The 26,958-nt window shown below is 42.8% G+C and overlaps 1 protein-coding gene across 1 annotated transcript in view; it reads left to right on the plus strand.

Annotated features, from left to right (window-relative positions):
• COL13A1 (collagen type XIII alpha 1 chain) overlaps positions 1–26,958 on the plus strand; it is a 219,722-nt gene that overhangs the window by 93,920 nt on the left and 98,844 nt on the right. Inside the window, exons 12-17 of the mRNA XM_067465689.1 lie at positions 2,534–2,632; positions 2,969–3,010; positions 4,831–4,857; positions 7,087–7,122; positions 10,184–10,246; positions 14,892–14,918. Of these exons, the coding sequence (XP_067321790.1) occupies positions 2,534–2,632; positions 2,969–3,010; positions 4,831–4,857; positions 7,087–7,122; positions 10,184–10,246; positions 14,892–14,918 (294 nt within the window). The remainder of the gene's footprint in view (positions 1–2,533; positions 2,633–2,968; positions 3,011–4,830; positions 4,858–7,086; positions 7,123–10,183; positions 10,247–14,891; positions 14,919–26,958) is intronic.

Consider the following 26,958-nt stretch of genomic DNA (forward strand, 5'->3'; position numbering starts at 1 on the left):
CGATAGAATTGGGCCAAACCCCCATGTGGGCCACAGCAAAGCATGGCAGGGGACAGCTAGTAAGTTTATATTTGTTAAAATTGTTCTTCATGTTAATTATTTTATTGTTTTTAAGTGGGGTGTTTTGCACTACAAATAAGATATGTGCAGTGTGCATAGGAATTCATTCATGCTTTTTTCAAATTATAATCCGGCCCTCCAACAGTTTGAGGGACTGTGACCTGGCCTTCTGTTTAAAAAGTTTGAGGACCCCAGGTCTAGTGCCTTCAGATAACACAACTGCACATAGCATTCCATTGTGTGCCCTTGGCTTTGTTTGAGGACAGTATTATGTGTGTTTCTGTAGATGAGTGCAGATGGTTCATCTCGAAAGAGTACTCCTATAGTGAGATGCCAACCCACACAAAGCCTCTTGTTACAGTGGCATTCTGAAATGTTTATGAATACTTTTAGCCTGGAATGCCCCTCCAGGATTCATGTGGAATGTAACTAGATGGAGGGAGCAAGTCAGAGATCAAACATCATGCCTATCAGATGTCCCATGCTATTTTTAACCATTAATTGGTGCTATATGTTTTCTAAAGGTTTTGCTAAACATCAAGCAGCTTACTGTCGAAGGCTTTCATGGGTTGTTGTAGGTTTTTCCGGGCTATATGGCCATGTTGTAGAGGCATTTTCTCCTGACATTTCACCTGCATCTATGGCAAGCATCCTCAGAGGTAGTGAGATCTGTTGGAAGTAGGAAAAATAGGTTTATATATCTGTGGAATGACCAGGGTGAGGCAAAGGACTCTTGTCTGCTGGAGCTAGGTGTGAATGTTTCAACTGACCACCTTTATTAGCATTTGATGGCTTGGCAGTGCCTGGGGGAATCTCTTGTTGAGAGTGAATTGATGTGCCTGATTGTTTACTCTCTGTTGTTTTGCTGTTGTAATTTTTGAGTTTTTTAATACTGGTAGCCAGATTTTGTTCATTTTCATGGTTTCCTCCTTTCTGTTGAAATTGCCCACATGCTTGTGGATTTCAATGGCTTCTCTGTGTAGTCTGACATGGTGGTTGTGAGAGTGGTCCAGCATTTCTGTGTTCTCAAATAATATGTTCCTACTTCCAACAGACCTCACTACCTCTGAGGATGCTTGCCATAGATGCAGGCGAAACGTCAGGAGAAAATGCCTCCAGAACATGGCTATATAGCCCAGAAAAACCTACAACAACTCAACTGTACAGAACTTAGAAATTATTCTTTGTGACATGTGAAGATGAAACAATCAAATATATCTATATTCCTGGCCCTTTTGTACAGGAGTCAGTATTAAAGAAAATGCATCTGATAAATCTGAGGGAAAATACAAGTTTTAAGAAGCATTTAAGAAGTTAATAGAATGAGCAGCAGAATAAAACAATTCCAGTGAAAAGGAAAGCCAATATCATAGGAAGGATGACTATGAGAACTGAATTTAATATTGAAGAAAGAATTAAACTTAATCAGTTTCAGGTTTCATTCATTCAATAAGAGATGGAGAAAATGTTGTTGGATTATAACTCCAGTAGCCTATCTGGCATAATCAAATGTAAGGGATGCTGGGGGCTGGAGTCCAACAACATATATAGTGGTTAAACTTCTACTGTTGGCAACTCAAAGGCATCTCTGAAGAATTCAGATGAAAGTGGTAAAGCCGAAGCTGTAGTTCCAGGGAAGACTGGAGAAGTGGTGAGGTGTTTGTGTGTACTTAATATTGTGTGTACTTAATACCACATCCTCAATCACAGCAAAATAGTATTCACCACTATCATGTCCCTGGCAACCAGGGGCGGCTCAACCCATTACGCAAAGTAAGCATTTGCAGTATAGTTGATTTTGTCCAGGGGCGCTCTTGAGGCGCTCTTGGGGGAAAATAGACCTTGACATATGTGAGTTGTAGTTACTGGGATGTATAGTTCACCTACAATCAAAGAGCATTCTGAACTCCACCAATGATGGAATTGAACCAAATATGGCACACAGAACTCCACCAATGATGGAATTGAACCAAATATGGCACACAGAACTCCCACGACAAACAGAAAATATATATCAGTGATTGGTTGGGGGGGGGGGGCAAAATACTGTTTGCTTACCGTTGAAAATTACCTAGTGCCGCCTCTGCTGGCAACATACAGTTTCCCCACTCCTGGAACCATCTTTTCTTCTTGAAAAATTAGGCTACGGGAACACACCTATATATATAATATGTAGCTGGACCTTTAAAGTGTGAGAGTTCATTGGATGGGGTTTTAAAATTGCTCTCACTTTCTCCTCTTAAGATCAGATAGCAGTTACCATTCCAGCTAATGTGAACTTTATTAAGCTCATTAAGAAATCCACAGAGGAAGCCCATCCACAGTTGCTCTTTGTCTGAATGTTGGAAACCCCTTCAAGGACTTAACTAACTGAGCTTGGCTTGGCTGATCTTTCTTTGCTCAAATTCGGTTTTCTGTATGTCGCACACATTATGCTATACACAGAGTAACATTACTTTCTGTGACAACTTAGGGCGAACAAGGCCAGGCGGGCATCCAAGGGCCCCCAGGACCACCTGGACCACCAGGCCTTCCGGGAACACCAGGACAACCTGGGCCAACTGGCTCAGCTGTAAGTCTCTTTTCAATTCATCAGGCTTCTCCTGCTCTTACTCTTCTCCCAGAATAAGCTGTGGTTTTTCTTTTTCTTTCATGGCTATCCCCTGGTGATGATGCATCAAAGCCCTTGTTACCTTTTCCTATATGTCTGCTGTGAAAACGTTATATGCAAAGCCTATTTCCTCTCCCCCAGGCTGTTGTGAAGTGCCCTCTGATGAAGTAACACTCTGGTCTCAAAAGACGCCATAGTACAATTCTCAGGAATAGTAACACCTTTCAAAGGTGGAAATCATTAAAATAAGGAACACAAATCTGGAATCTCTAAAGAACTATTTTTTTCCTGCTCTAGGGGAAAGTAGGAGAACCAGGGAAGCCAGGCAGAGACGGAAAGGTATCTATTTAATCGTATGCATGCCAAATTTGCTTGCATGGAAATTGTTAACTTTTTCAGTCCCTGAGGAAAAAGATATATATATAATGCATGTTTGTTTAGCAGTTCCATTATTAGGGAAAGATGCGATATAAACAATGATAATGTTGATGATATCTGCATGGGTAAATGAAGGGATGAATTAACAGAAATGAATGACTTATATTGTTATTTTGCTACTTCATTTGAGTGTGATCAGATTAAGCTCCTTTTAAAAAAAACAACAGTCTTGCTCTACAATAAAAACTTTGAATTTGTGTGGCGTCGTGCCTGAGGCTATAGCTCTTAGTGAAAGAGGCATGGACGTGACATCTTTCCCCAGGGGATTGCTTCTTGCCCTCCTTTAGGAAACTGGAACTCTCAAAGAACCAAAACGCTGTAGATAACTCAAAATAAGTTTTATTGTTCACAAAAAGTTATCTCTTTAAGGCAATAATCTGGAAGTTTCAAAGGAGTAAAGGAAAATGTACATTACAGTCTCAGTTAGTCCTGGGTCCAAGGAGTTTGCAGCTGAGAAGCTTTTCCAAGTTCCCTCTTTCCTCAATGGCTGTAAATGCCGGAGCAATCCACAACCCCAGTCCAGATGGCCTATGTTTGAAGACTCAGGGTCTTCCTCTGATGCCAAAAGAACTGGTCTGAAGGTGCTTGAGACTTCCCAACGTCGTTCAGGTTGGTCTGAACATGAAGCATAAGTCTCAAGGGTAAAAAAACCTCAGAATTGGTGCTGAGAGGTAATTTAATCAGGGGCTTTTAGAGCCAAGTCTCTTATTCACGTCCATCTGATAGAAAATCTGAAGGTGGAATAAAAAAGCGAAGCACTCCCCTCTTCCAGGAAGAGGTGGAACCAAACAATTAAGCTGAAAAAGCAATTCAACTGGTGCAAACAACACTGATTGACAGCTATAAATAACCAATCAATTCAACTATACATAAGCAGGGTAAAAGGGCAGGATTAAGCATGATACAACAGTTTATATCTTGCAACTAACAGTTCTACACATAGGTGGCGCCACTCGTGCCGTCACAGTTTGCTGATTTCTATGCGTCATTGAATAGAAGATGACGCAATTCCTAGAAAAATCAAAGTTGGAATCTGATTTAGTCATGCTTAAAGTATCTACCTTAAATTCTATTGATTTTAGTGGCTTTACTTGAACCATAGCTGTATCTAACCCACGGGTTTTTGAGTCAATTTGCTTTAATTTTGACATGAGTAACCAGTAGCTTGATAGCAGAATTGCGTAAGATTACACAACCACCTTACAAATGGTTAGGAAAGATATTTGATTAATCCTACCACAGTGGCATTTTTTTATTAGAATAGGGTTTATTTTTTCAGGAGGCAAGAATAACCTTCCCCTTAACAAATCTTGCCAAGATAATCTATGATAGTATTGTCGAAGGCTTTCATGACCGGAATCACTGGGTTGTTGTAGGTTTTTTCGGGCTATATGGCCATGGTCTAGAGGCATTCTCTCCTGACGTTTTGCCTGCATCTATGGCAAGCATCCTCAGAGGTAGTGAGGTGACCTCACTACCTCTGAGGATGCTTGCCATAGATGCAGGCGAAACGTCAAGAGAGAATGCCTCTAGACCATGGCCATATAGCCCGAAAAAACCTACAACAACCCTAATCTATGATAGGTTTGCCTTAGGTCACCATAAGTTGTAAATGACATGAAGGCACACATCAGTAATATTATATTGTCTATTTCAGAGCTGTAAAGAGTGAGAATTTCAAGTTTTACTATTTTTATAATCTCACATCCTTTTCTCTTCAGGGCTTGCCAGGACCTCCTGGACCAAAGGTAAGCTGAGCAATTCAGTATGAATGCTGGATATTCTAACTGCCCTGAAATGTGAAATTCCTCAAAAAAAAAACCTACAGACTATAATTATGAAATGAGTTCTCAAGAGGAGGTCAAATGTTCTAATTAAAAAGGAATTAGTCTGTAATGTTTTGCAAATGGGAAGGGAGGAATCTTGCTGAAGATTGTTTTTTTACAAAACAGAAATTTAACATATATCAAAGCCGCAAACCTAAATCTATAGTAAAGGTACAGTTTCTAGGCTCCATGCCTTCAAAGGGTTTAGGACTAGGCAATTCAAAAATAAATATTCAGAACCCATATGGATTTTATTATGCAGCAATGTTTATTCATGTGAAATGTCTTAATGAATTGAGAGCTTGTGGTGGTCTCATTCATACTCGTCCAGCTACGTAAGACTTTAAAAAAGTATTTTTTTTAGAAATTACTTAATAATTTGGACTTTTAAAATCTTCCTCCAAAGAACCCTCATTTCTTGACACTCACCTGTAATTTTTAGAATAATCTAAATGAGTGTCAAGAAGTTAGTTTTAGTTAAACTTTCATTAATAGTCTGAAGAAGAGAAGGCCGAGAGGAGATATGATAGCTGTTCTGTCGCGCGCTGGGCCTGTAAAGAATTTCCTTTAAGACAGGTCGTGCAACCTTTGCCCAGCGGGAAGCCAGGGGGCCCAAGGAGAAGTTCTCAGAGGTTTTCCACCACAAATGATTTTTAGATGGCTTGTGAAGTATAACAAAGTATTTTATTAATGAACAATGAAACAGAAACTTCTCTTGTCTTCAGTAAAGATAAACAAATGATTCCAGGCTTTTATGCAACTGGTAGCTTCCTAATCTTGCCCACAAATGACAGGCAACTGTCTTCAATAACTACTTCTTTACTTTAAAGGAAAGTCCCCTTTTTAACTTCTCCCAGGCTGACTGTAATCTAACCTTTACTGATGTGGGCTCCTCTACCGGGTCGAACTGTTTCTCGAATGCCGACAAAAATAGCTTAGAAACACTTGAATTCAGTGAGTCTAGCAATAAAACAAAGTCTGTAGCAACTGTTAAGCAAAAAACGCAACTTGGAGAATAATCCGGATTATACAGAGATATAATCCGATATAACAAAAACTTTAAGCAAACTGCTTCAAAATCACAGAGTTCATAAAACACAAGGTAGCAAGGTAGGAGCTAGCAAAAACGAAGTCAGGAAACAGTCCAGAGTCAAAACACGTCCAAAAGTAGAAATCCAAAATGCGATGTCATCATCAAAAAGCAATCCGAAGTCAGCAGGAAGGCAGAAGTCAGCACTAACAGGATTCCAGTCGGTAGTAACACGGAAACACAACGATCTGCAGTCCCAGGACCCAAAGCGAGAGTAATGGCAGTAACAAAGTCCAAAGCCTGAATACAACACTTTGCCTACTGCAAAGTTCCAATAGTTTGATACCTCACTTTTATCCAATAACTTCTCATCAGAGGTGGAGCTGGACTCCACCCTGTCTTCATCACTCTCAGGTGCTTTTGCTTCCACAGCTGCTCGCCACCGCCCATCCCTCCAGCTTTTCCAGCGTCTATCAAGACTTAGATCACCCCATGTATTTCCAGGTTGCCAGTCTCCCGAGAACCCTTCAAACTCCTCACTTGATGTGGGTTGAGTACATATGCCCCTGATCTCTTGTACACGGTCCAATCTAGCCCATCTTCCTCCCCGTCATCACTCCCAGCCCCATCACTCCCTGTGAACCCCATGAAGTATTCCTCCTCAGTTGGAGCATTAAGTATTTCATGGATCCGCTTCCTTTCTCTCTCTTCATCTGACTCTTAATCCTGAGTAACCCACTTCAAACCTCTACATTCCTCTCCCTCCTCCTCCATCTCAGAATCTGTGAACCCTTCGAATGACTCAGGATCTGTAGGTGTCATGAATATTTCCCTAATTCGCTTCTTTTGCTGCTCTTGATCCAACACCTGAGCAGCCTTCTTTGCCCTTCTAATACTTGTTGTAGCTTGCTCAGCACACTCTACTACAACAGCTAGACCCATTGGTTTTCCAAAGCTAAAAATTTATGGGGAATAGGAATGCACCGCAGCACTTGATTTCTTGATATACTTTTTCAGAATCTGGATTAAGTTAATGTATGTTCATATTCCAAAAGGGAAAGGTGTTTAGTCTCCATCCAGTCTTGTTCATGGCTTGTTTTTCGTTTGCTTCACTTTTACAGGGAGAACCTGGAATTCAGGGCTACCATGGAAGAAAGGTATGAACAAAATATTTGAGCAGCATAGCACTGGAAAATGAAATGTATACAGTAGGATTTTAAATACATTAAAGTGAATTTGAGTCATCTGGGAATGCGTTGGCAAAGATGCACCATCTTTTCCTTGTTTTGGCACATATACACAAGCATATCCTAGTCATAGCACTTCAGTCATTTCCTACCAACGAGTAAGTTTGTCTGGGAATGACTAGGTTTAATGTAAGTGTGACTTCCTCTTGAGCCATCACAACCTCTGTCATTCCCCATGGGTGGAATCTATTACAAAAGGGTGGGATTGGCGATATTTCAATTTCTCAAGTTGTATTAAGGTTTCTTAGTTACTGAGGACATTTTCTGCCAGGAGAGTTTGGGCATGAAAAATCTGGAAACCCCAAAATGGTTCCAGTTTCTTATTTTAAAACAACTTTTGTGTTCACTTTCTTATGGAAAATATTCCATATTATCTCCCAGTTTACCCTGAATAAAGCCTAACGGAAATGTTTAGCTATACTCCCTGTAGCATAATAATGTGTAGAGTTAGCTAGCTGATTTATGAATCATAACTTCTGTTTACTATGACCCAGGGCAATGCACAATAATTAAAATAATTGTCAACACAAAACACATAACTAGGAAATATTAGAGTGACATTAAAACTGAAGGCTAATGAACATTAATGGAACATTAAAATACCAATGCAACAACATAGCTTTCCAGAATCTGGAAATGCTACTTTTTGAGACTACAACTCCCCAAATCTTCCCATCAGAATGGGCAGTAGTCTTCACTGGTTTTCAATTTTTATGCTTTTGTAAATTATATATGAGGGGTATTTTTTAAGTAAGGTCCGTTTTGTTGTAGACACTAGTAGTTTGCGCGCATACTGCAACGAGCGCGTGCGTCGTGTACCGGCATGCTTCGGGAACAACTGTGCTCAGTTTCCGCTCTGTAGCTAACCTGTACGGTTCTGTTCTGTGCTTTAAAAATGTTTAAGACTATCAACTCACCCGCCGCATGTGAGGTTCGCTCAGTTATACGGTTTTTGTCAGCAAGGAACCTGCCTGCTGCAGAAATTCACTGAGAGATTTGTGAAGTGTACGGTGATACTGTTATGAGTGAAAGCAAAGTGCGTAAGTGGGTACGACAATTCAAAGATGGCTGTGACAATGTCCACGATGAGGACCGCTCCGGTTGCCCTTCTTTGATTACAGATGATTTGGTGGCTTCAGTTGAAGCGAGGATTCGTGAGAACAGGCGCTTCACAATAACAATAATAAAAATCTTTGAATTGTCGTACCCACTTACAGGCTCTCAAAGGACTGAGTGCAAGTGCCTGTGTCAGTGTGTGCCAACAAAACAAAAATGCTTTCTTATGGAAGCTAATTTATCCAACTTTTTTTTTAATTAATGGGGGAAAAGAATGTATTTCTTCCTGTAAGAATGCAATCATAGGATGGGTATCCACTGAAAGAGGATCTGTATAAAAATGCTAGGGTGGAAACATGTAACAGAAGTTGTTTCTAAGCAGATAGAAGACTTCTGTGCCTGTAGTAACAAATGGGCAGATGAGAAACTGGTTGGTGGTATTTCATTACAGATGTCTTCCTGAAGGTGTTTTCAGACATAAGGCTTAAATTGTGTCTATATTGAAAGTCTCACACTGGACCTTATAATGAATATATTTTTTTTTAAACTTGCCCAGAAGTTCAATTTAAATTAGAGGTGCCACTTTCTGCTTTCATATTATACATTTATAGCACTCACACAGAGTGAATGAGAAGGACTCAGAGGTGATTCAAAGCCTCTGGTGTATAAAAATAATAAGAATTTAGTTTTTTTAAAAAACTAATTGATGCAAATGTAGAAAATCCATTTTGGGGGTAAAGGAGGCTTCTATAAAAAAAACAAAATGATAGGAGCCAATACTGATATATTTTATATTATTATTATTAATAATAATAATAATTATAATTATAATAAACCTTTATTTCATAGAATCATAGAATCAAAGATTTGGAAGAGACCTCATGGGCCATCCAGTCCAACCTCCTGCCAAGAAGCAGGAATATTGCATTCAAATCACCCCTGACAGATGGCCATCCAGCCTCTGTTTAAAAGCTTCCAAAGAAGGAGCCTCCACCACACTCCGTGGCAGAGAGTTCCACTGCTGAACGGCTCTCACAGTAAGGAAGTTCTTCCTCATGTTCAAGTGGAATCTCATTCCTTGTAGTTTGAAGCCATTGTTTCGTATCCTAGTCTCCAAGGAAGCAGAAAACAAGCTTGCTCCCTCCTCCCTGTGGCTTCCTCTCACATATTTATACATGGCTATCATATCTCCTCTCAGCCTTCTCTTCTTCAGGCTAAACATGCCCAGCTCCTTAAGCCGCTCCTCATAGGGCTTGTTCTCCAGACCCTTGATCATTTTAGTCGCCCTCCTCTGGGCACATTCCAGCTTGTCAATATCTCTCTTGAATTGTGGTGTCCAGAATTGGACACAGCTACCCCGCTACCATCTCCCGAAGGACTCGGTGCGGCTTACAAGAGGCTGAGCCCAAATACATCAGTAAAACACAACAACAACAATACAATAATAAAAACTCATAAACAAAGCAAAAACATTAACAATAACACATTAAAACCTGTGGCAGGGCCAAATGTAATACTTAAAATCTTTAAAAGTGCTGGGCATCATAAGGTGAAATAGGATAGATAATTTAGGGATAGTTGGGGCGTGCAGGCAATTCTAGATCTCTAGTAAAGTGCATTTGGGACATATTGCTTGGAGTTTCCTTATTCTGGGAAGGCACACTGGAACAACCACGTTTTCAAGCTCCTTCTAAAGACTGCCAACGTTGGGGCATGCCTGATGATATATTTTGGTGGTACTTCTAGATACTTTCCATCTGTACTTTTCAGACCTTTGCTTTCTATTTCCTAATGTCTGTGTTATGATATTTCTGTCCATCACATCTTTCATAACCTTTTTTTAATCTATAACAATTTTTTAAAAGCTCCTATCTGTGTTTGCTTCTTCTTCTGTTTGTTTGCATCTTTTCTTCAGGGTGAGGCAGGTGAGACTGGCTTACCAGGACCCCCTGGCCTTCCTGGTCCTATTGGTCCAAAGGTAATATTTATATTCCATTAACAACTTGCTATGTTTTGCATAAGTCTGATTGGTTGCTACAGTTGTATTTTATTGATACAAAATACTCACCACACACCAATTGACTAAGTGGTGTGATTTCCAGCAACCACAAATCCCCTTATGGATGTTTACATCAGACATGGCATGATTCAGAACCTTGGATAGCTGATTTAAATTTTAGGACCTTATCACATTAGCCAGGCAAAGCATCTCGCCAGTGATCTGAGGGACAGCAGGGCTAATCTGTCACCCCATGCAATGCTCCTTCACAGTGATGCTTCCCCCATCATATGGGAGAATCGTCGCCAAAACTGTGTGGATTCACTGGCTCCATTGGAGCCAGCACAACACAGGAAGCCTCCCATGTTGCGAGGGAAGCATCATACAATGCTTCCAGTCAGGCCCGTAGCCAGGATTTCGTTTCGGGGGGGGGGGGGCTGAATTTTTTTTCAGGGGGGGTTTCGGGGGGGCTGAGTTTCGGGGGGGGGGGGCTGAGTCTGAGTGAAAGAGGGTCTCGCCTAGCAAACCTTTTGTATCATTACCCCAATACCCCCATGCATATGGGATATATTGAGTATGGTGATCAGATCATGATATGAATAAACATAACAGTTTAAATAATGCACCAATAAGGCCTTTTTGCGAACCACCATGAAAATTTCGGGGGGGGGGGGCTGAAGCCCCTCGAGCCCCCCCCCCCTGGCTACATGCCTGCTTCCAGTACACTTCTAGGTAGGGCCTCCACCGGAAGTCCAGAGATGTCGTGTGATGGGCCGAAGTGTACCCATGCTTGATCTAAATAGTTCTTCATATACAATAGTAATCATGATGGCTGAGATAGAACATCACAGACTTAGTTATGATTGTGTAACTATTAGGCTTGGGTAACCACGGAAAAATTTGGTTCTAAACTCATTTTGTTTTTAGGGGGCCCTTGCGTTTCGTTTTTTTAAATAATTCCGAAATTTTCCTTTTAAAAATTTCGAAATATACGAAATTTCGTATAATTACGAATCGATTCGTTAATGGCGGACGCGATTGTGCAATATGCTAAAAAAAAACCTCCAAATGGGACGAGGGAACTTCTGAAGCTTCCCTCTCCCTCTGTTGTTGACTGTTGGTGTGATAAAACAAACAACAACTATAAAACTTGCACCAGACATGCGAAAATAATTACGAAATAATTACAAAATAATTACGAAATAATTACGAAATAATTACAAAATAATTACAAAATAATTACAAAATAATTACAAAATAATTACAAAATAATTACAAAATAATTACAAAATAATTACAAAATAATTACGAAATAAATTGAAAAAATTGTTTCGAATCTAATTTACTCCTCACACTATTCCTGCATGGCTCAATATTGGATCGTAAGCTAATTTAAATACAAATTAATAACGAATTACGAAATTAACTAACGAAACCGCCCAAGCCTAGTAACTATGTATGAACAGCCAGCACCACATTGAGCAATGCATCGGGGCACAAAAGGATTACATTACATCCCCTTCTCAAGGCCACCCAGTAAATTTCTGTGGTCAAACAGATATTCAAACCCAGGTCTCCAGAGTTGCAGCCATTACTCAAACCATTCTATGACACTATCATGTGATATCTTTCATTAGCACCTGTTCCATATATTATCTGGCAGCGATGGGAAACCTTACTGAATTTTGTCATCATGACTCACGCCAGCTGTCGGGAATGCTAAATGAGGAGTTCATTTTTCATGAATATTCCTCATCTCACACTCTTTTTTAAAAAAAAAAAAAGCCTTGCAGCATAGGCTTATTTATTTATTTATTTATTTGCAGTATTTATATTCCACCCTTCTCACCCCGCAGGGGACTCAGGGCAGATTGCAATGTACATATACATGGAAACATTCAATGCCATAGACCAGGGGTCCTCAAACTAAGGCCCGGGGGCCAGATACGGCCCTCCAAGGTCATTTACCCGGCCCTCGCTCAGGGTCAACCTAAGTCTGAAAGACTTGAAAGCAAACAACAACAACAATCCTATCTTATCAGCCAAAAGCAGGCCTACACTTCCCACTGAAATGCTAATAAGTTTATTTTTTTTTACATTGTTCTTCATTGTATTGTTTTTAAGTGTTTTTTGCACTACAAATAAGATATGTAAAAATTCATTCATGCTTTTTCCAAATTATAATCCGGTCCTCCAACAGTTTTGCAGGACTGTGACCTGGCCCTCCATTTAAAAAGTTTGAGCACCCCTGCCATAGACAAACAACATATATAGACAAACACAGAGGCAATTTAACATTCCAGCTATTCTTGAGGGTATTCTGGCTGTCCCTTCACCGACCATTTGTGACACTGATGAAGTACTTCCTCATTCTTTGCATACTTACTGGAGATTTCTATGGCCTTGTAAATTAGTTAAATTTGCCTCCCCACATAAGTGGTACCTAAATTTCCTTCTTGACAGATGCAACTTTCTTTTGGGCTGCAAAGGTTGACAGCAAGCTACACAAAATTGGTCGGAAGCTCACTCCGACCCGGGCTGGCTTCAAAGTCATGACCTTTCGGTCAGTAGTGATCTTAATGCAGTTGACTCCCAGTCCTTGGAGAGACACAATGTTATCACACAATATAAGAATAAGGTGGAAAATCTTTTTTCTGTTAACGGACTATTAGCGACTTTTCTCTTAATATTTTAACAAATTTGTAATTTGCAGTCCTTTAAATTTGTCAAATAAAAAGAAAAAAGCTATATTTTCTTTCTATGTGAGAGGAAGCCACAGGGAGGAGGGAGCAAGCTTGTTTTCTGCTTCCTTGGAGACTAGGACGCGGAACAATGGCTTCAAACTACAAGAGAGGAGATTCCATCTGAACATTAGGAAGAACTTCCTGACTGTGAGAGCCGTTCAGCAGTGGAACTCTCTGCCCCGAAGTGTGGTGGAGGCTCCTTCTTTGGAAGCTTTTAAGCAGAGGCTGGATGGCCATTTGTCAGGGGTGATTTGAATGCAATATTCCTGCTTCTTGGCAGGGGGTTGGACTGGATGGCCCATGAGGTCTCTTCCAACTCTTTGATTCTATGATTCTATGATTCTATTATTCTCTTCATAATAAGAATTCTAGGACTCCTGCGTTTTGTGAGTCTTTGAATGCAGATTGCCTAACATATAATGTTAAAGATAAATATTTTTCTTTCCCTAAACTGACTTGAAGAGAATATGATAAGGATTGGTATTGTGATAGATTCTAGGAATACTCTTCTCTTCTTCCCACCCCACCTTCCAATCTCTCTACTGCAGCACTTAATGTACAGATGTATAGTAAGTAGTAAAACTACCCCTCTCTGATCTAGAATACCTTCCTTCCATTTCTAGTTTAGTGGAGGCCATCATCCAGAAGAGAGGAGAATAAATAATAATAATAATAATAATAATAATAATAATAATAATAACAACAACAACAACACTTTATTTATACCCCACTATCATCTCCCCAAGGGACTCGGTGCGGCTTACATGAGGCCGAGCCCAAAATACAGCAATACAAGCAATAACAACAACAATACAAGCAATTTAAAACAATAAAACAATAACATAAGCATTATCAAATAGGACAACACACTTTAAAATCTATGGGTAGGCCAAATGTAATTAAAATTAAAAATAATGCTGGACATGGGCGAAAAAGTGATGGGGTGGTTTGTGGAAACATGCAAGCAGACCTAAAACAATATAAAGTGCTTTGAAGGACAAAGTGCTATGGGATCATTATTCTGGGAAGGCACACTGGAACAACCACGTCTTCAAGCTCCTCTTAAAGACTGCCAAGGTTGGGGCATGCCTGATGTCCTTAGGAAGTGAGTTCCAGAGTCAAAGGGCCACTACCGAAAAGGCCCTCTCTCTCGTCCCCACCAATCGCACTTGCGATGCAGGTGGGAGCGTGAGCAGGGCCTTTCCAGATGATCGAAGAGATTGTGTGGGTTCGTATACAGAGATGTGGTCACGAAGGCAGGTGGATCCCAAACCGTTCAGGGCTTTGTAGGTGAGAACCTGCACCTTGAATTGGGTCCGGAAAATGAATGGCAGCCAGTGGAGCTCCTTAAACAGGAGGGGTGACCGCTCCCTGTAAGGAGCCCCGGTTAACAACCTGGCTGCTGCCCGTTAGACCATCTGGAATTTCTGAGCCCTTTTCAAGGGCAGCCCCACGTCGAGTGCATTACAGTAATCCAAATATCCTTTGTCATCACTTGTGGTAGACCTCTGTTCTTTTCTGATACGTTCCAAGGTTGGAAGCTAGCACTGAAGACAGATGCCAAGGCACAAATTACACTTTGTGCTTTTGTTTCTCATCAGATATCTTTGATGGTGTTTTGTAATGCTTGGAAAATCTCAAACAAGTCTAGCAAACAAGAACAAAATGGAGGAACAAAATATCATGGACACTATGCATAAGGAATGCTTTTTATACCATCTTCAACCTATTTTTTCATTAGAGGCTCTGACCCAACGTACATATCTAACAAGAATAAACCTTTTTCATTCTTCATCCTTTTGGCATTGACAGCTTATCTCTACATCTTCCTAAGTTCTTATTTCTGTCTTCTCTCCTTTCTGCATTTTTTCGTTGTACAGGGTGAAAAGGGAGAACGTAGTATGAAGGTAGGGATGCAAATATTATTTTTGTATTTCTTTATTTATGCATTTATTTATTACTAGCTGTCTCCACATTGCTGTGACCCAGTCTGTTGATCTGGAAAATAAAGTAATGAGAAAGTGTTGGTTTCTAATATATGTAATTTCTTTGTGCTTGTGGGTAAACAGTATTTCTTGCTGTTTCTTTGTCAGTGTTGATGTGAAGATTGCCTGGTTTGCCTACTCTGGAACAGGCAACATATATTTGTCCTTCTGCAGGGGTCCCTTTCAAATCTATGATACTATATCTGTGTGAGTGTGTGTGAATCATATCTATCTATATCTATGGCTGGATGGCTCTTCGTCAGGAGGGCTTTGATTACGTTTTCTTGCCCTGGTGAAGGGAGTTGGACTAGATAGTCTTGAGTATTTTCTGTTGGTCATGGGGATTCTCTGAGGGAAGTTTGGCCCAATTCTGTCGGTGGGGTTCAGAACGCTCTTTGATTGTAGGTGAACTATAAATCCCAGTAACTACAACTCCCAAATGTCAAGGTCTATTTCTTCCAAACTCCATCTGTGTGCATATTTGGGCATATGGAATATTTGTGCCAAGTTTGGTCCAGATCCATCATTGTTTGCGTCCATGGTAGTCTCTGGATGTAGGTGAACTACAAATCCCAAACTCAAGGTCAATGCTCACCAAACACTTCTAGTGTATTCTGTTGGTCATGGGAGTCCTGTATGACCCGGTTGGTTCAATTCTATCATGCTATTTGATTGTAGGTGAACTATAAATCCCAGCAACTACAACTCCCTATCTAGCCAGCTTGACCAGGGCGGGTCAGCGCTGCTTGTTTTATTGGATCTCACAGCAGCATTTGACACAGTTGACCACAAACTTTTGATCCACCGCCTTGCTGCTGTTGGAGTCGGGGGCAGCTTTAAATTGGCTGTCCTCCTTTCTTCACAACCGTGGACAGCGAGTGGAGAGGGAGGCCTGGTCTCTGAGAGGTCCCCTCTATCTTGTGGGGTTCCTCAGGGGGCCATTCTCTCCCCTCTGTTGTTTAACATTCTATCTATCTATCTATCTATCTATCTTTATATCTATAGCTGGATGGCTCTTTGTCAGGAGGACTTTTATTATGTTTTCTTGCCCTGATGAAGGGAGTTGGATTGGATGGCCTTAAGTATTTTCTGTTGGTCATGGGGGTTCCGTGTGGGAAGTTTGCCCCAATTCTGTCATTGGTGGGTTTCAGAATGCTCTTTGATTGTAGGTGAACTGTGAATCCCAGTGACTACAACACTCAAATGTCAAGGTCTATTTCCCCCAAACTCCATCTGAGTTCATATTTGGGCGTATTGAGTGCTTGTGCCAAGTTTGGTCCAGATCCACCATTGTTTGAGTCCACAGTGCTCTCTGGATGTAGGTGAACCACAACTCCCAAACTCAAGGTCATTGCCCACCAAACCCTTCCAGTATTTTCTGTTGGTCATGGGAGTTCTGTGTGCCAAGTTTGGTTCAATTCCATAGTTGTTAGAGTTCATAATGCTCTTTGATTGTAGGTGAACTATAAGTACCAGCAACTACAACTCCCAAATGACAAAATCATAATTTTTGAGTGATGGTCACTCCGTGTGTTGTGAGACGTTTTGTTGCCAAATTTGGTGTGATTTCGTTCATTGGTTCTTTTGTTTTTAAGGTATTCATTATGCACAGAGCATTTATATAGAGAGGCTAGCATTCCCCTGCCATGCGTTGCTGTGGCCCACATGGGGGTTTCTGTGTGGGAGGTTTGGCCCAATTCTATCATTGGTGGGGTTCAGAATACTCTTTGTTTATAGGTGAACTATAAATCCCAGTAACTACAATTCCCAAATGTCAAGGTCTGTTTCCCCCAAACTCCATCTGTGTTCATATTTGGGTGTATTGAGTGCTTGTGCAAAGTTTGGTCCAGATCCATCCTTGTTTGAGTCCACAGTGCTCTCTGGATGTAGGCAGGGGCGGCTCAACCCATTACGCAAAGTAAGCATTTGCAGTATAGTTGATTTTGCCCAGGGGCACTCTTGAGGCGTTCTTGGGGGAAAATAGACCTTCACACATGCGAGTTGCAGTTACTGGGATGTATAACTATACATCCTACCTACAATCAAAGAGCATTCTGAACTCCACCAATGATGGAATTGAACCAAACTTGGCACACAGAACTCCCACGACGAACAGAAAATATATATCAGTGATTGGTTGGGAAATGGGGGGGGGGGGGCAAAATACTGTTTGCTTACTGTTGAAAATTACCTAGGGCCGCCTCTGGATGTAGGTGAACTGTAACTGTCAAACTCAAGGTCAATTCCCATCAAACCCTTCCAGTATTTTCATTGGAGTTCTGTGTGCCAAGTTTGGTTCAATTCCATAGTTATTAGAGTTCAGAATGCTCTTTGATTGTAGCTGAACTGTAAATCCCAGCAACTACAACTCCCAAATGACAAAAACATATTTTTTTTTTTGAGTGATGGTCACTCCTTGTGTTGTGAGACGTTTTGTTGCCAAATTTGGTGTGATTTTGTTCATTGGTTCTTTTGTTTATAAGGTACTCATTATGCACAGAGCATTTTATATATATATACATACATACACACACACACACACACAAACAAACTGTATTTGTATACCGCCCTTCTCAGGTGACTCAGGGCGGTTTACAGTAGCAACGATTCGATGCCCAAAAACACCATAAAACATTAAAAAACATTAACGCATAATATAAAACCATAACAAGAGTATTAAAACATAGATCATTTCTGTCTCCTAATAAAAACAATGTCCAATCTCGCCGTCCAGTTGTTCCAGTTCCTATGTCTTTTACCTTGCATTTTCAGACGCTTGCTCAAACAACCAAGTCTTGACTCTTTTCCAAAATGTTAAGAGGGAGGGGGCCGATGTAATGTCCCCGATTTCTGTGTCAGTTTTATATAGGAGATGTTACTCTGAGCAATTGTTATATTGTCATAAAAACCTTGGCCAAAGACAGATCTGTGGCCTACTTAATGTTATATACATCTGGGTTGTGATGGGATTAACCACAAGCAGACGCAGCATGTCCCAGCTCCACAGTACGCACATCTTTATGAGCCTGTTGGAATTTGACTCTTAGTAAAGCCATTCCTTGGACTTCTCAAACTGGGCAATGATTTCTTGCCCTTCTGTATCTTGTGAGCTGGGGACTGGGGTGTCTTCACAATTATTATTGTTATTATTATTATTATTATTATTATTATTATTATTAACTTTATTTGTACCCCGCTAACATCTCCCGAAGGGACATGATGCTGGGAGTTTCCTATTCTGGAAAGGCACACTGGAACAGCCAGGTCTTCAAGCTCTTCCTAAAAACTGCCAAAGTTGGGGCTTGTCTGATGTCCTTGGGGAGAGAGTTCCAGAGTCGGGGGGCTACCACAGAGAAGGCCCTGTCCCTTGTCCCCACCAAACGCACTTGCGATGCAGGTGGGATCGTGAGCAGGGCCTCTCCAGATGAATGGAGGGATCGTGTGGGTTCATATACGGAGATGCGGTCACGCAGGTAGGCAGGTCCCAAACCGTTTAGGGCTTTGTAGGTGAGCACCTGCACCTTGAATTGGGACCAGAAAATGAACAGCAGCCAATGGAGGGTTGACCTCTCTCTGTAAGAAGCACCAGTTAACAACCTGGCCGCCGCCTGTTGAACCAGTTGGAATTTCCGAACCGTTTTCAAGGGCAGCCCCACGTAGAGCTCATTACAGTAGTCCAATCTAGAGGTGACCAAGGCATGGACCACCCCGGCCAGATCAGCCTTTACGAGGTATGGTCGCAGTTGGCGCACGACTCTCAATTGTGCAAAAGCCCTCCTGGCCACCGCTGACGCCTGAGCCTCAAGCGTAAGTAATTAATCCAAGAGGACACCCAAACTGCGGACCTGTGACTTCAGGGGGAGTGTAATCCCGTCCAGCACAGATTGACACCCTATACACCGAACCGGTTTACGATCAACCAGGAGGACCTCTGTCTTGTCAGGATTGATCATCCTCATCCAGACAGTCACAGTGGCCAGGCACTCATCCAGCACCTGAGGGGCTTCCTTGGAGTTAGGTGGAAAGGAGTAGTAGAGCTGTGTGTCATCTGCATAGAGGTGGCACCCAACTCCAAAACTCCGGATGACCTCTCCCAGCAGTTTCATGTAGATGTTAAAAAGCATGGGAGACAGAATAGAGCCTTGCGGGACCTCACAGGTCAGTGTCTTCTGAGTTTGACACATCAGATGTGTTCAAAAGTCAGAAGATCCCAAAATTGAAGTTTGCGTCTTCTTTCTTTTCTCCTGCTCTGTGGAAGGGCTGAAATGATCCATGCTCATATGTTATCGATTCAATTAAAATATATATTGAACCTATAAATTTTAAATATATTGCTGTATCTTTCTTGTAAAAAAAGGACAGAATTACAACTTGGGCCAGTATCCAAAAAAGACAGAGAAACTGCACCGGTCCATATAGTTTCAATGATGCAGGAGCCGAATCCAAAATTTCAGTTCCAAAACTGACTGTTCATAACTTAATAATATCGAGCAACAAATGGCTATATAATGGTCTTCAATCTGAAACTGAAGCATGAATCCACCATGGGGTTGTTTTACACTACGTCTATGTTAATGCTCTAGTGAACTGTGCAATCTGTAGTGTGTTGTGGGTCTGCAAAATGTTGGACCTGCACTGAGCAATCAATATTGGGGTGAAGAATTTTTGGTACAGCTCTTCCAGTAATATTTGTGAGATGTATTGTCGAAAGCTTTCATGGCCGGAATCACTGGGTTGTTGTTGGTTTTTCCAGGCTATATGGCCATGATCTAGAGGCATTTTCTCCTGACGTTTCGCCTGCAACTATGGCAAACATCCTAGAGGTAGTGAGGTCTGTTGGAAGTAGGAAAATGGGTTTATATATCTGTGGAATGACCAGGGTGGGACAAAGGACTTTTGTCTGCTGGAGCTATGTGTGAATGTTTCAACTGACCACCTTGATTAGCATTTAATGGCTTGGAAGTGCCTGGGGGAATCTTTTGTTGAGAGGTGATTTGATGTGCCTGATTGTTTACTCTCTGTAGTTTTTCTGTTGTAATTTTTGAGTTTTTTAATACTGGTAGCCAGATTTTGTTCATTTTCATGGTTTCTTCCTTTCTGTTGAAATTGTCCACATGCTTGTGGATTTCAATGGCTTCTCTGTGTAGTCTGACATGGTGGTTGTAAGAGTGGTGAGAGGACAGAGCACAGCAAATATACGGCAAACATTCAATGCTAGGACAAGAATTAATTATATGCATACATAAACATTAAAAACATTTATCTAAATATTAAAATACCCTGTTTTAAAACTGTCTTGGTCATCTGCAAACACAATCAAAGTACCCCTGACAGATGGCCGTCCAGCCTCTGTTTAAAAGTTTTCAAGGAAGGAGCTTCCACCACACTCCGAGGAAGAGAGTTCTGCTCCTGAACAGTTCTTACAGTCAGGAAGTTCTTCCTAATGTTCAGGTTGAATCTTCTTTCCTGTAATTTGAACCCATAGCTTCGGGTCCTAGTTTCCTCGGCAGCAGAAAAAGCCTGCTCGCTTCTTATGAGTTGGAAGAGACCTCATGGGCCATCCAGTCCAACCCCCTGCCAAGAAGCAGGAAAATTGCATTCAAATCACCCCTGACAGATGGCCATCTAGCCTCTGTTTAAAAGCTTCCAAAGAAGGAGCCTCCACCACACTCCAGGGCAGAGAGTTCCACTGCTGAATGGCTCTCACAGTCAGGAAGTTCTTCCTCATGTTCAGATGGAATCTCCTTTCTTGTAGTTTGAAGCCATTGTTCTGTGTCCTAGCCTCCAGGGAAGCAGTAAACAAGTTTATTTATTTATTTATTTATTTGGTATGCTTGTATACCGCTAATTTCTCAGCCTGTGCGGCGACTCATTGCGGTTTACAACATGTTAAAATATACAATTCATTTAAGTTTGCTCCCTTCTCCCTATGACTTCCTCTCACATATTTATACATGGTCATCATGTCTCCTCTCAGCCTTCTCTTTTTCAAGCTAAACATACCCAGTCTTTAAGACGTTCCTCATAGGGCATGGTCTCCAGATCTTTGATCATTTTAGTCACTCTCATCTGGATGCCTTGCAGCTTGTCAATATCTCTTTTAACCTGTGGTGCCCAGAACTGGACACAGTATTCCAGGTGAAGTCTAAATATAGCCAAATATAAAGGCACCATGACTCTATCTAGACTAGTGGTTCTCAACCTGTAGGTCCCCAGGTGTTTTGGCCTACAACTCCCAGAAATCCCAGCCAGTTTACCAGCTGTTAGTATTTCTGGGACTTGAAGGCAAAAACATCTGGGGACCCACAGGTTGAGAACTACTGGTCTAGGAGTTCTGGAGAACCACTGATCTAGAATTCGACTCCTTTTGATGCAGCCCAAAATCCCATTGGCTTTTTTAGCTGCTGCATCGGACTGTTGGCTCATGTTCAACTTGTCCATGAAGACTCCAAGATCTTTTTTCACATGGAGTGTTGTCAAGCCAGGTGTCACCCATCCTGTATCTTTGCATTTAATATTTTCTGCTTTATTTATTTATTGTGTCATCAGCAACCATACCGTTGTGTTACAATTCTAACAGAACAAAACAAACACACAGATTAAAAAGGAAAAAAAAAACACAGATTTTGCAAACTTGGTAGTTAGTTAAATGTCCTTTGACCAGTATCTGGCCACTTGGAGTGCCTCTGGTGTTGCCGCAAGAAGGTCCTCCATTGTACATGTGGCAGGGCTCAGGTTGCATTGCAGCAGGTGGTCTGTAGTTTGCTCTTCTCCACACTTGCATGTTGTGGATTCCACTTTGTAGCCCCATTTCTGAAGGTTGGCTCTGCATCTCGTGGTGCCAGAGCGCAGTCTGTTCAGCGCCTTCCAAGTTGCCCAGTCTTCTGTGTGCCCAGGGGGGAGTCTCTCATCTGGAATCACCCATGGATTGTGGTGCTGGGTTTGGGCCTGCCACTTTTGGACTCTTGCTTGCTGGGGTGTTCCAGCGAGTGTCTCTGTAGATCTAAGAAAACTATGTCTTGATTTAAGTCGTTGACGTGCTGGCTGATACCCAAACAGGGGATGAGCTGGAGATGTCTCTGCCTTGGTCCTTTCACTATTGGCTGCTACTTCCCGGCGGATGTCAGGTGGTGCAATACCGGCTAAGCAGTGTAATTTCTCCAGTGGTGTGGGGCGCAGACACCCTGTGATAATGCGGCATGTCTCATTAAGAGCCACATCTACTGTTTTAGTGTGGTGAGATGTGTTCCACACTGGGCATGCAGCAGAGTAGCATAGCGCAAGGGCAGATGTCTTCACTGTGTCTGGTTGTGATCCCCAGGTTGTGCCAGTCAGCTTTCGTTTAAAGTGTAGTATTTTACATTTGTCCCTGTTGAAATTCAGTTTGTTAGTTTTGACCCAGCTCTCTAATCTGTGAAGGTCATTTTGAATTCTGATCCTGTCCTCTGGAGTATTAGCTATCCCTTCTAATTTGGTGTCATCAGCATACCCTCTAAACCTTCATCTAAGTTCATAATATTCATAGAATTCACTGCTGGATACTTGTTAAAAGTATCAAAATGCTTCTGAATGAGTATTACCGTCATTTTTTTTTTGTCATCTGTTCTAGTTGTCATCTGTTCTGCTAAGGTATACAACGGTCAGCACTTCATCCAACAACTTGCACTTTAACCCTGTATAAGTAAGGTTATTAAGTGACCACCATAGCAGTCAGTCTCTGATAACGCGTTATTGTATGCACTTAATAGCTTTCTATGCACTTTAACAGCTTAGACTAAATCTTTAGCACTTTAAGACCTAGCAATTTAAAATCTACTACTACTTGAACCTAATATCCTACCTCAACCCTGTATCAACTCTGTTCCCCAATGTCAGCATTCCTCCCTTGGGGTCTGCTTATTGTGTTACTGGTGGACTGGGAGGACAATAGAGGGTGGAACGGGTGGGGGGATCCTGGAATTAACACACCAGGAATAGGAAAGAATTGGACTGAGACTGAGTGGCAAAAGTATATAATCTGGTACAAGTCATGGGTTGAAACTACGAATTCTAAGTGCAATATGGTAGAAGAAGGGTATTCCACTGGCCGGGGGGCCCCCATAGAGCCCGTGACGGGGAGGGGGAGATACGGGAAAGGGAGACCACCAATTCGGCTAATTCGGCCTAGAAATAGTAAAAATTTTACAGCCCAAATTCGGCCTAGGGAAAGAAGGAAAAAAAACTTAATTACTTGTAATCGGTCTCCTGACTTGGTAAGTGGGTGTACCCAGGTTGGCAGTCCCTCTGGGTTGAAGATGGTGCTGCTGAACGCCAGATCTGTCAATGGCAAAACATCTTTCATCCAAGATCTAATCTTGGAGGAACGGGCAGATCTGGCGTGCATTACAGAGACCTGGCTGGATGAAGCTGGAGGAGTTAATTTGACCCAGCTTTGTCCGCCAGGATTCTCTGTACAGCACCAGTCGAGACCTGGAGGGCGGGGAGGCGGAGTTGCGGTGGTCTATAAAAATTCTATCCCTCTGACCAGAGGCCCCATTCCACAGTCAACCAATTTCGAGTGTGTCCACCTGAGGGTGGGCGACCGGGACAGAATAGGGATTCTGTTAGTGTACCGCCCACCTCGCTGCACTACGGTCTCCCTACCTGAGCTAGCGGGGGTGGTCTCGAGCCTGGCATTGGAGTCTCAACGGCTTCTTGTGCTGGGGGACTTCAATGTACATGCCGAGACTTCCCTAGGAGGAGCGGCTCAGGACTTCATGTCATCCATGGCAACCATGGGGCTGTCCCAACAAGTATCTGGCCCCACCCACTGTGCGGGACACACATTAGATTTGGTTTTCTGTCAGGGATGGGAGCAAGGTGGCGGTGTTGAGGAGTTATCCACCTCTCCGTTGCCATGGACCGACCACTATCTGGTCAGATTTAGACTCACCACACCTTCCAACCTCTGCAGAGGTGGGGGACCCATTAAGATGGTCCGCCCCAGGAGGCTTATGGATCCGAACGGATTCCTGACGGCTCTTGGGGATTTTCCTGCCACCTCGGTTGGTGATTCTGTTGAAGCCCTGGTGTCTCTCTGGAATGGGGAGATGACTAGGGCCATAAACACGATTGCTCCGGAACGTCCCCTCTCAAGTAGCCGAGCTAAACCAGCACCTTGGTTCAACGAGGAGCTGGCAGCGATGAAGCGAAGGAAGAGGAGACTAGAGCGCGTGTGGCGTTCGGACCTGAGCGAGTTAAATCGAACACGGTTTGTTGCCCTATTAAGGGCATATGCCGTGGCAATAAAGGCGGCAAAGAAAGCTTTCTTTGCGGCCAATATTGCGTCCTCAAAGAACCGTCCGGCAGAGTTGTTTCGAGTTGTCAGAGGGCTATTGAACCCCACCACTCCGGATGGGAACCCTGACAACTCGACGGCCCGCTGTGAAGCATTTGCTCGGTTCTTTGCGGACAAAGTCGCTTTGATCCGCTCTGGCCTGGATACCACGTTAACGGCAGTCTCTGAGGATGTAACACGAGCATCTGCTTGTCCGATTTTGATGGATTCATTTCAATTGGTGAAACCCGAGGATGTGGACAAGATACTTGGAGGAATGAGAGCTACCACATGCATCCTAGACCCCTGCCCATCCTGGCTTCTAAAGGAGGCCAGAGGGGGATTGGCCGAGTGGGTGGAGGTGGTGGTTAATGCCTCCCTTCGGGAAGGCAATATTCCAGCCAGCTTAAAACAAGCTGTAATAAAACCGCTGTTGAAAAAACCATCACTAGACCCCACTCAATTCGTCAACTATCGGCCTGTTTCCAATCTTCCCTTTTTGAGCAAAGTCCTGGAACGTGTGGTGGCCTCACAACTCCAGGTATTCTTGGTAGACACTGATTATCTGGATCCGGCACAGTCTGGCTTTAGGCCGGGACATGGTACCGAGACAGCCCTGGTCGCCTTAGTGGATGATCTCCGCAGAGAGCTCGACAGGGGGAGTGTGTCCCTGTTGGTCCTGCTGGATCTCTCAGCGGCCTTCGATACCGTCGACCACGGTATCCTTCTGGGACGCCTCGCGGGAATGGGCCTTGGTGGCACTGTTTTACAGTGGCTCGGGTCCTTCCTAGAGGGTCGTACCCAGAAGGTGTTGATGGGGGACAGCTGCTCGTCCTCACAACCTTTGTCTTGTGGGGTCCCGCAGGGTTCAATACTGTCCCCCATGTTGTTTAACATCTACATGAAGCCGTTGGGAGAGATCATCCGGAGTTTCGGGGTGCGGTGTTATCTGTACGCAGATGATGTCCAACTCTGTCACTCCTTTCCACCTACTTCTAAGGAGGCTGTTCAGGTCCTGAACCGGTGCTTGGCTGCTGTGTCGGACTGGATGAGGGTGAACAAATTGAAGTTGAATCCAGACAAGACAGAGGCACTCCTGGTCAGTCGAAAGGCCGAACGGGGCATAGGGTTACAGCCTGTGTTGGACGGGGTTACACTCCCCCTGAAGACGCAGGTTCGCAGCTTGGGTGTGACCCTGGATTCATCGCTGAGCCTGGAGCCTCAGGTCTCAGCGGTGGCCAGGGGAGCATTTGCACAGCTTCGGCTCGTGCGCCAGCTGCGCCCGTACCTCGGGAAGTCGGACTTGGCCACGGTAGTCCACACTCTGGTCACATCCCGCATAGATTACTGCAACGCGCTCTACGTGGGGCTGCCCTTGAAGACTGCCCGGAAGCTCCAGATGGTCCAGCGCTCGGCAGCCAGGTTGCTAACAGGAGCAGCTCTCAGGGAGCATACCACTCCTCTGTTGAGCCAGCTCCACTGGCTGCCAATTCCCTACCGGGCACAATTCAAGGTGCTGGCATTAGCCTACAAAGCCCTAAACGGTTCCGGCCCCACCTACCTCTCCGAACGCATCTCCTCCTATGAACCGACACGGACATTAAGATCGTCCGGGGAGGCCCTGCTCTCGGTTCCGCCTGCGTCACAGGCACGGTTGGCGGGAACGAGAGACAGGGCCTTCTCGGTGGTGGCCCCTCGGTTATGGAATGCCCTACCAAGCGACATCAGACAGGCCCCTTCGTTGCTGGCATTTAGGAAGAAGCTCAAAACCTGGCTTTTTGAGCAAGCGTTTGGCTAATCAGCGCAATTGTACACAGAATGACGGTAAACTGAACATAGGAACGGTATAAGGATATGAGACTGGATCTTGGTTGCGATCGAGGCATTGTATGAATGGTTGTGTGTTTGTTATTGGGTATGCTGTGTTTTAATTGTTATTGTTGTGGTAATTAATATTGTGTAAACCGCATTGAGTCACCTATTATAGGTTGAGAAACGCGGTATAGAAATAAAGCAAATAAATAAATAAATAGTTATGATATTCCTAGGCCTGGTAGTTACATCACATTTTGACCTTTTTAATATAGTGCAGAAACCGTTTTCCAATGTTTGCCCATCATATCCAGTAATAGGTTTTGTTTGTCATAATGGAAAAGTTTCAGAGTCTTATTTAAATGGGGAGTAAAATCTAAGTTACTGCCTTTGAGCATAGTCTACATCTATTTAGTTTTGTGTTTTATTACTAGAATGGTGAGTGTCCGGTGTATTACTTAAATATCATATTTTACTTTGGATGATTTACACACACACTTCTTTGGTTTAATTAAATGAAGTGGAAATTAAAATTGCAGATGAGCGGTAAAGAAATATAAAGTAGATGGCAAGAAAATTACTCCACTGCCTTCAGGGACTGCCTGTTTCCTTGAATTGTGTAGGTTTCTTCAGTTCACACCTTTTTCAGGCCAGAGTTACACTTATATAAACTAACCCTTGCCATATCCTAATTTTAGCAAATTTAAAGGTACAGCTCAAACGGTGGAGCCAAAGAGCAAAGACAGAGTAGTAAGGAGGATGCTTAATCCTTCTCCAACTTGATGGTTACCCCTCATCCAGAGGCGGCCCTAGGTAATTTTCAACTGTAAGCAA

Source organism: Anolis sagrei, chromosome 3 (genome assembly GCF_037176765.1).
Source record: "Anolis sagrei isolate rAnoSag1 chromosome 3, rAnoSag1.mat, whole genome shotgun sequence".
In the NCBI taxonomy this organism is placed as follows: Eukaryota; Metazoa; Chordata; class Lepidosauria; order Squamata; family Dactyloidae; genus Anolis; species Anolis sagrei.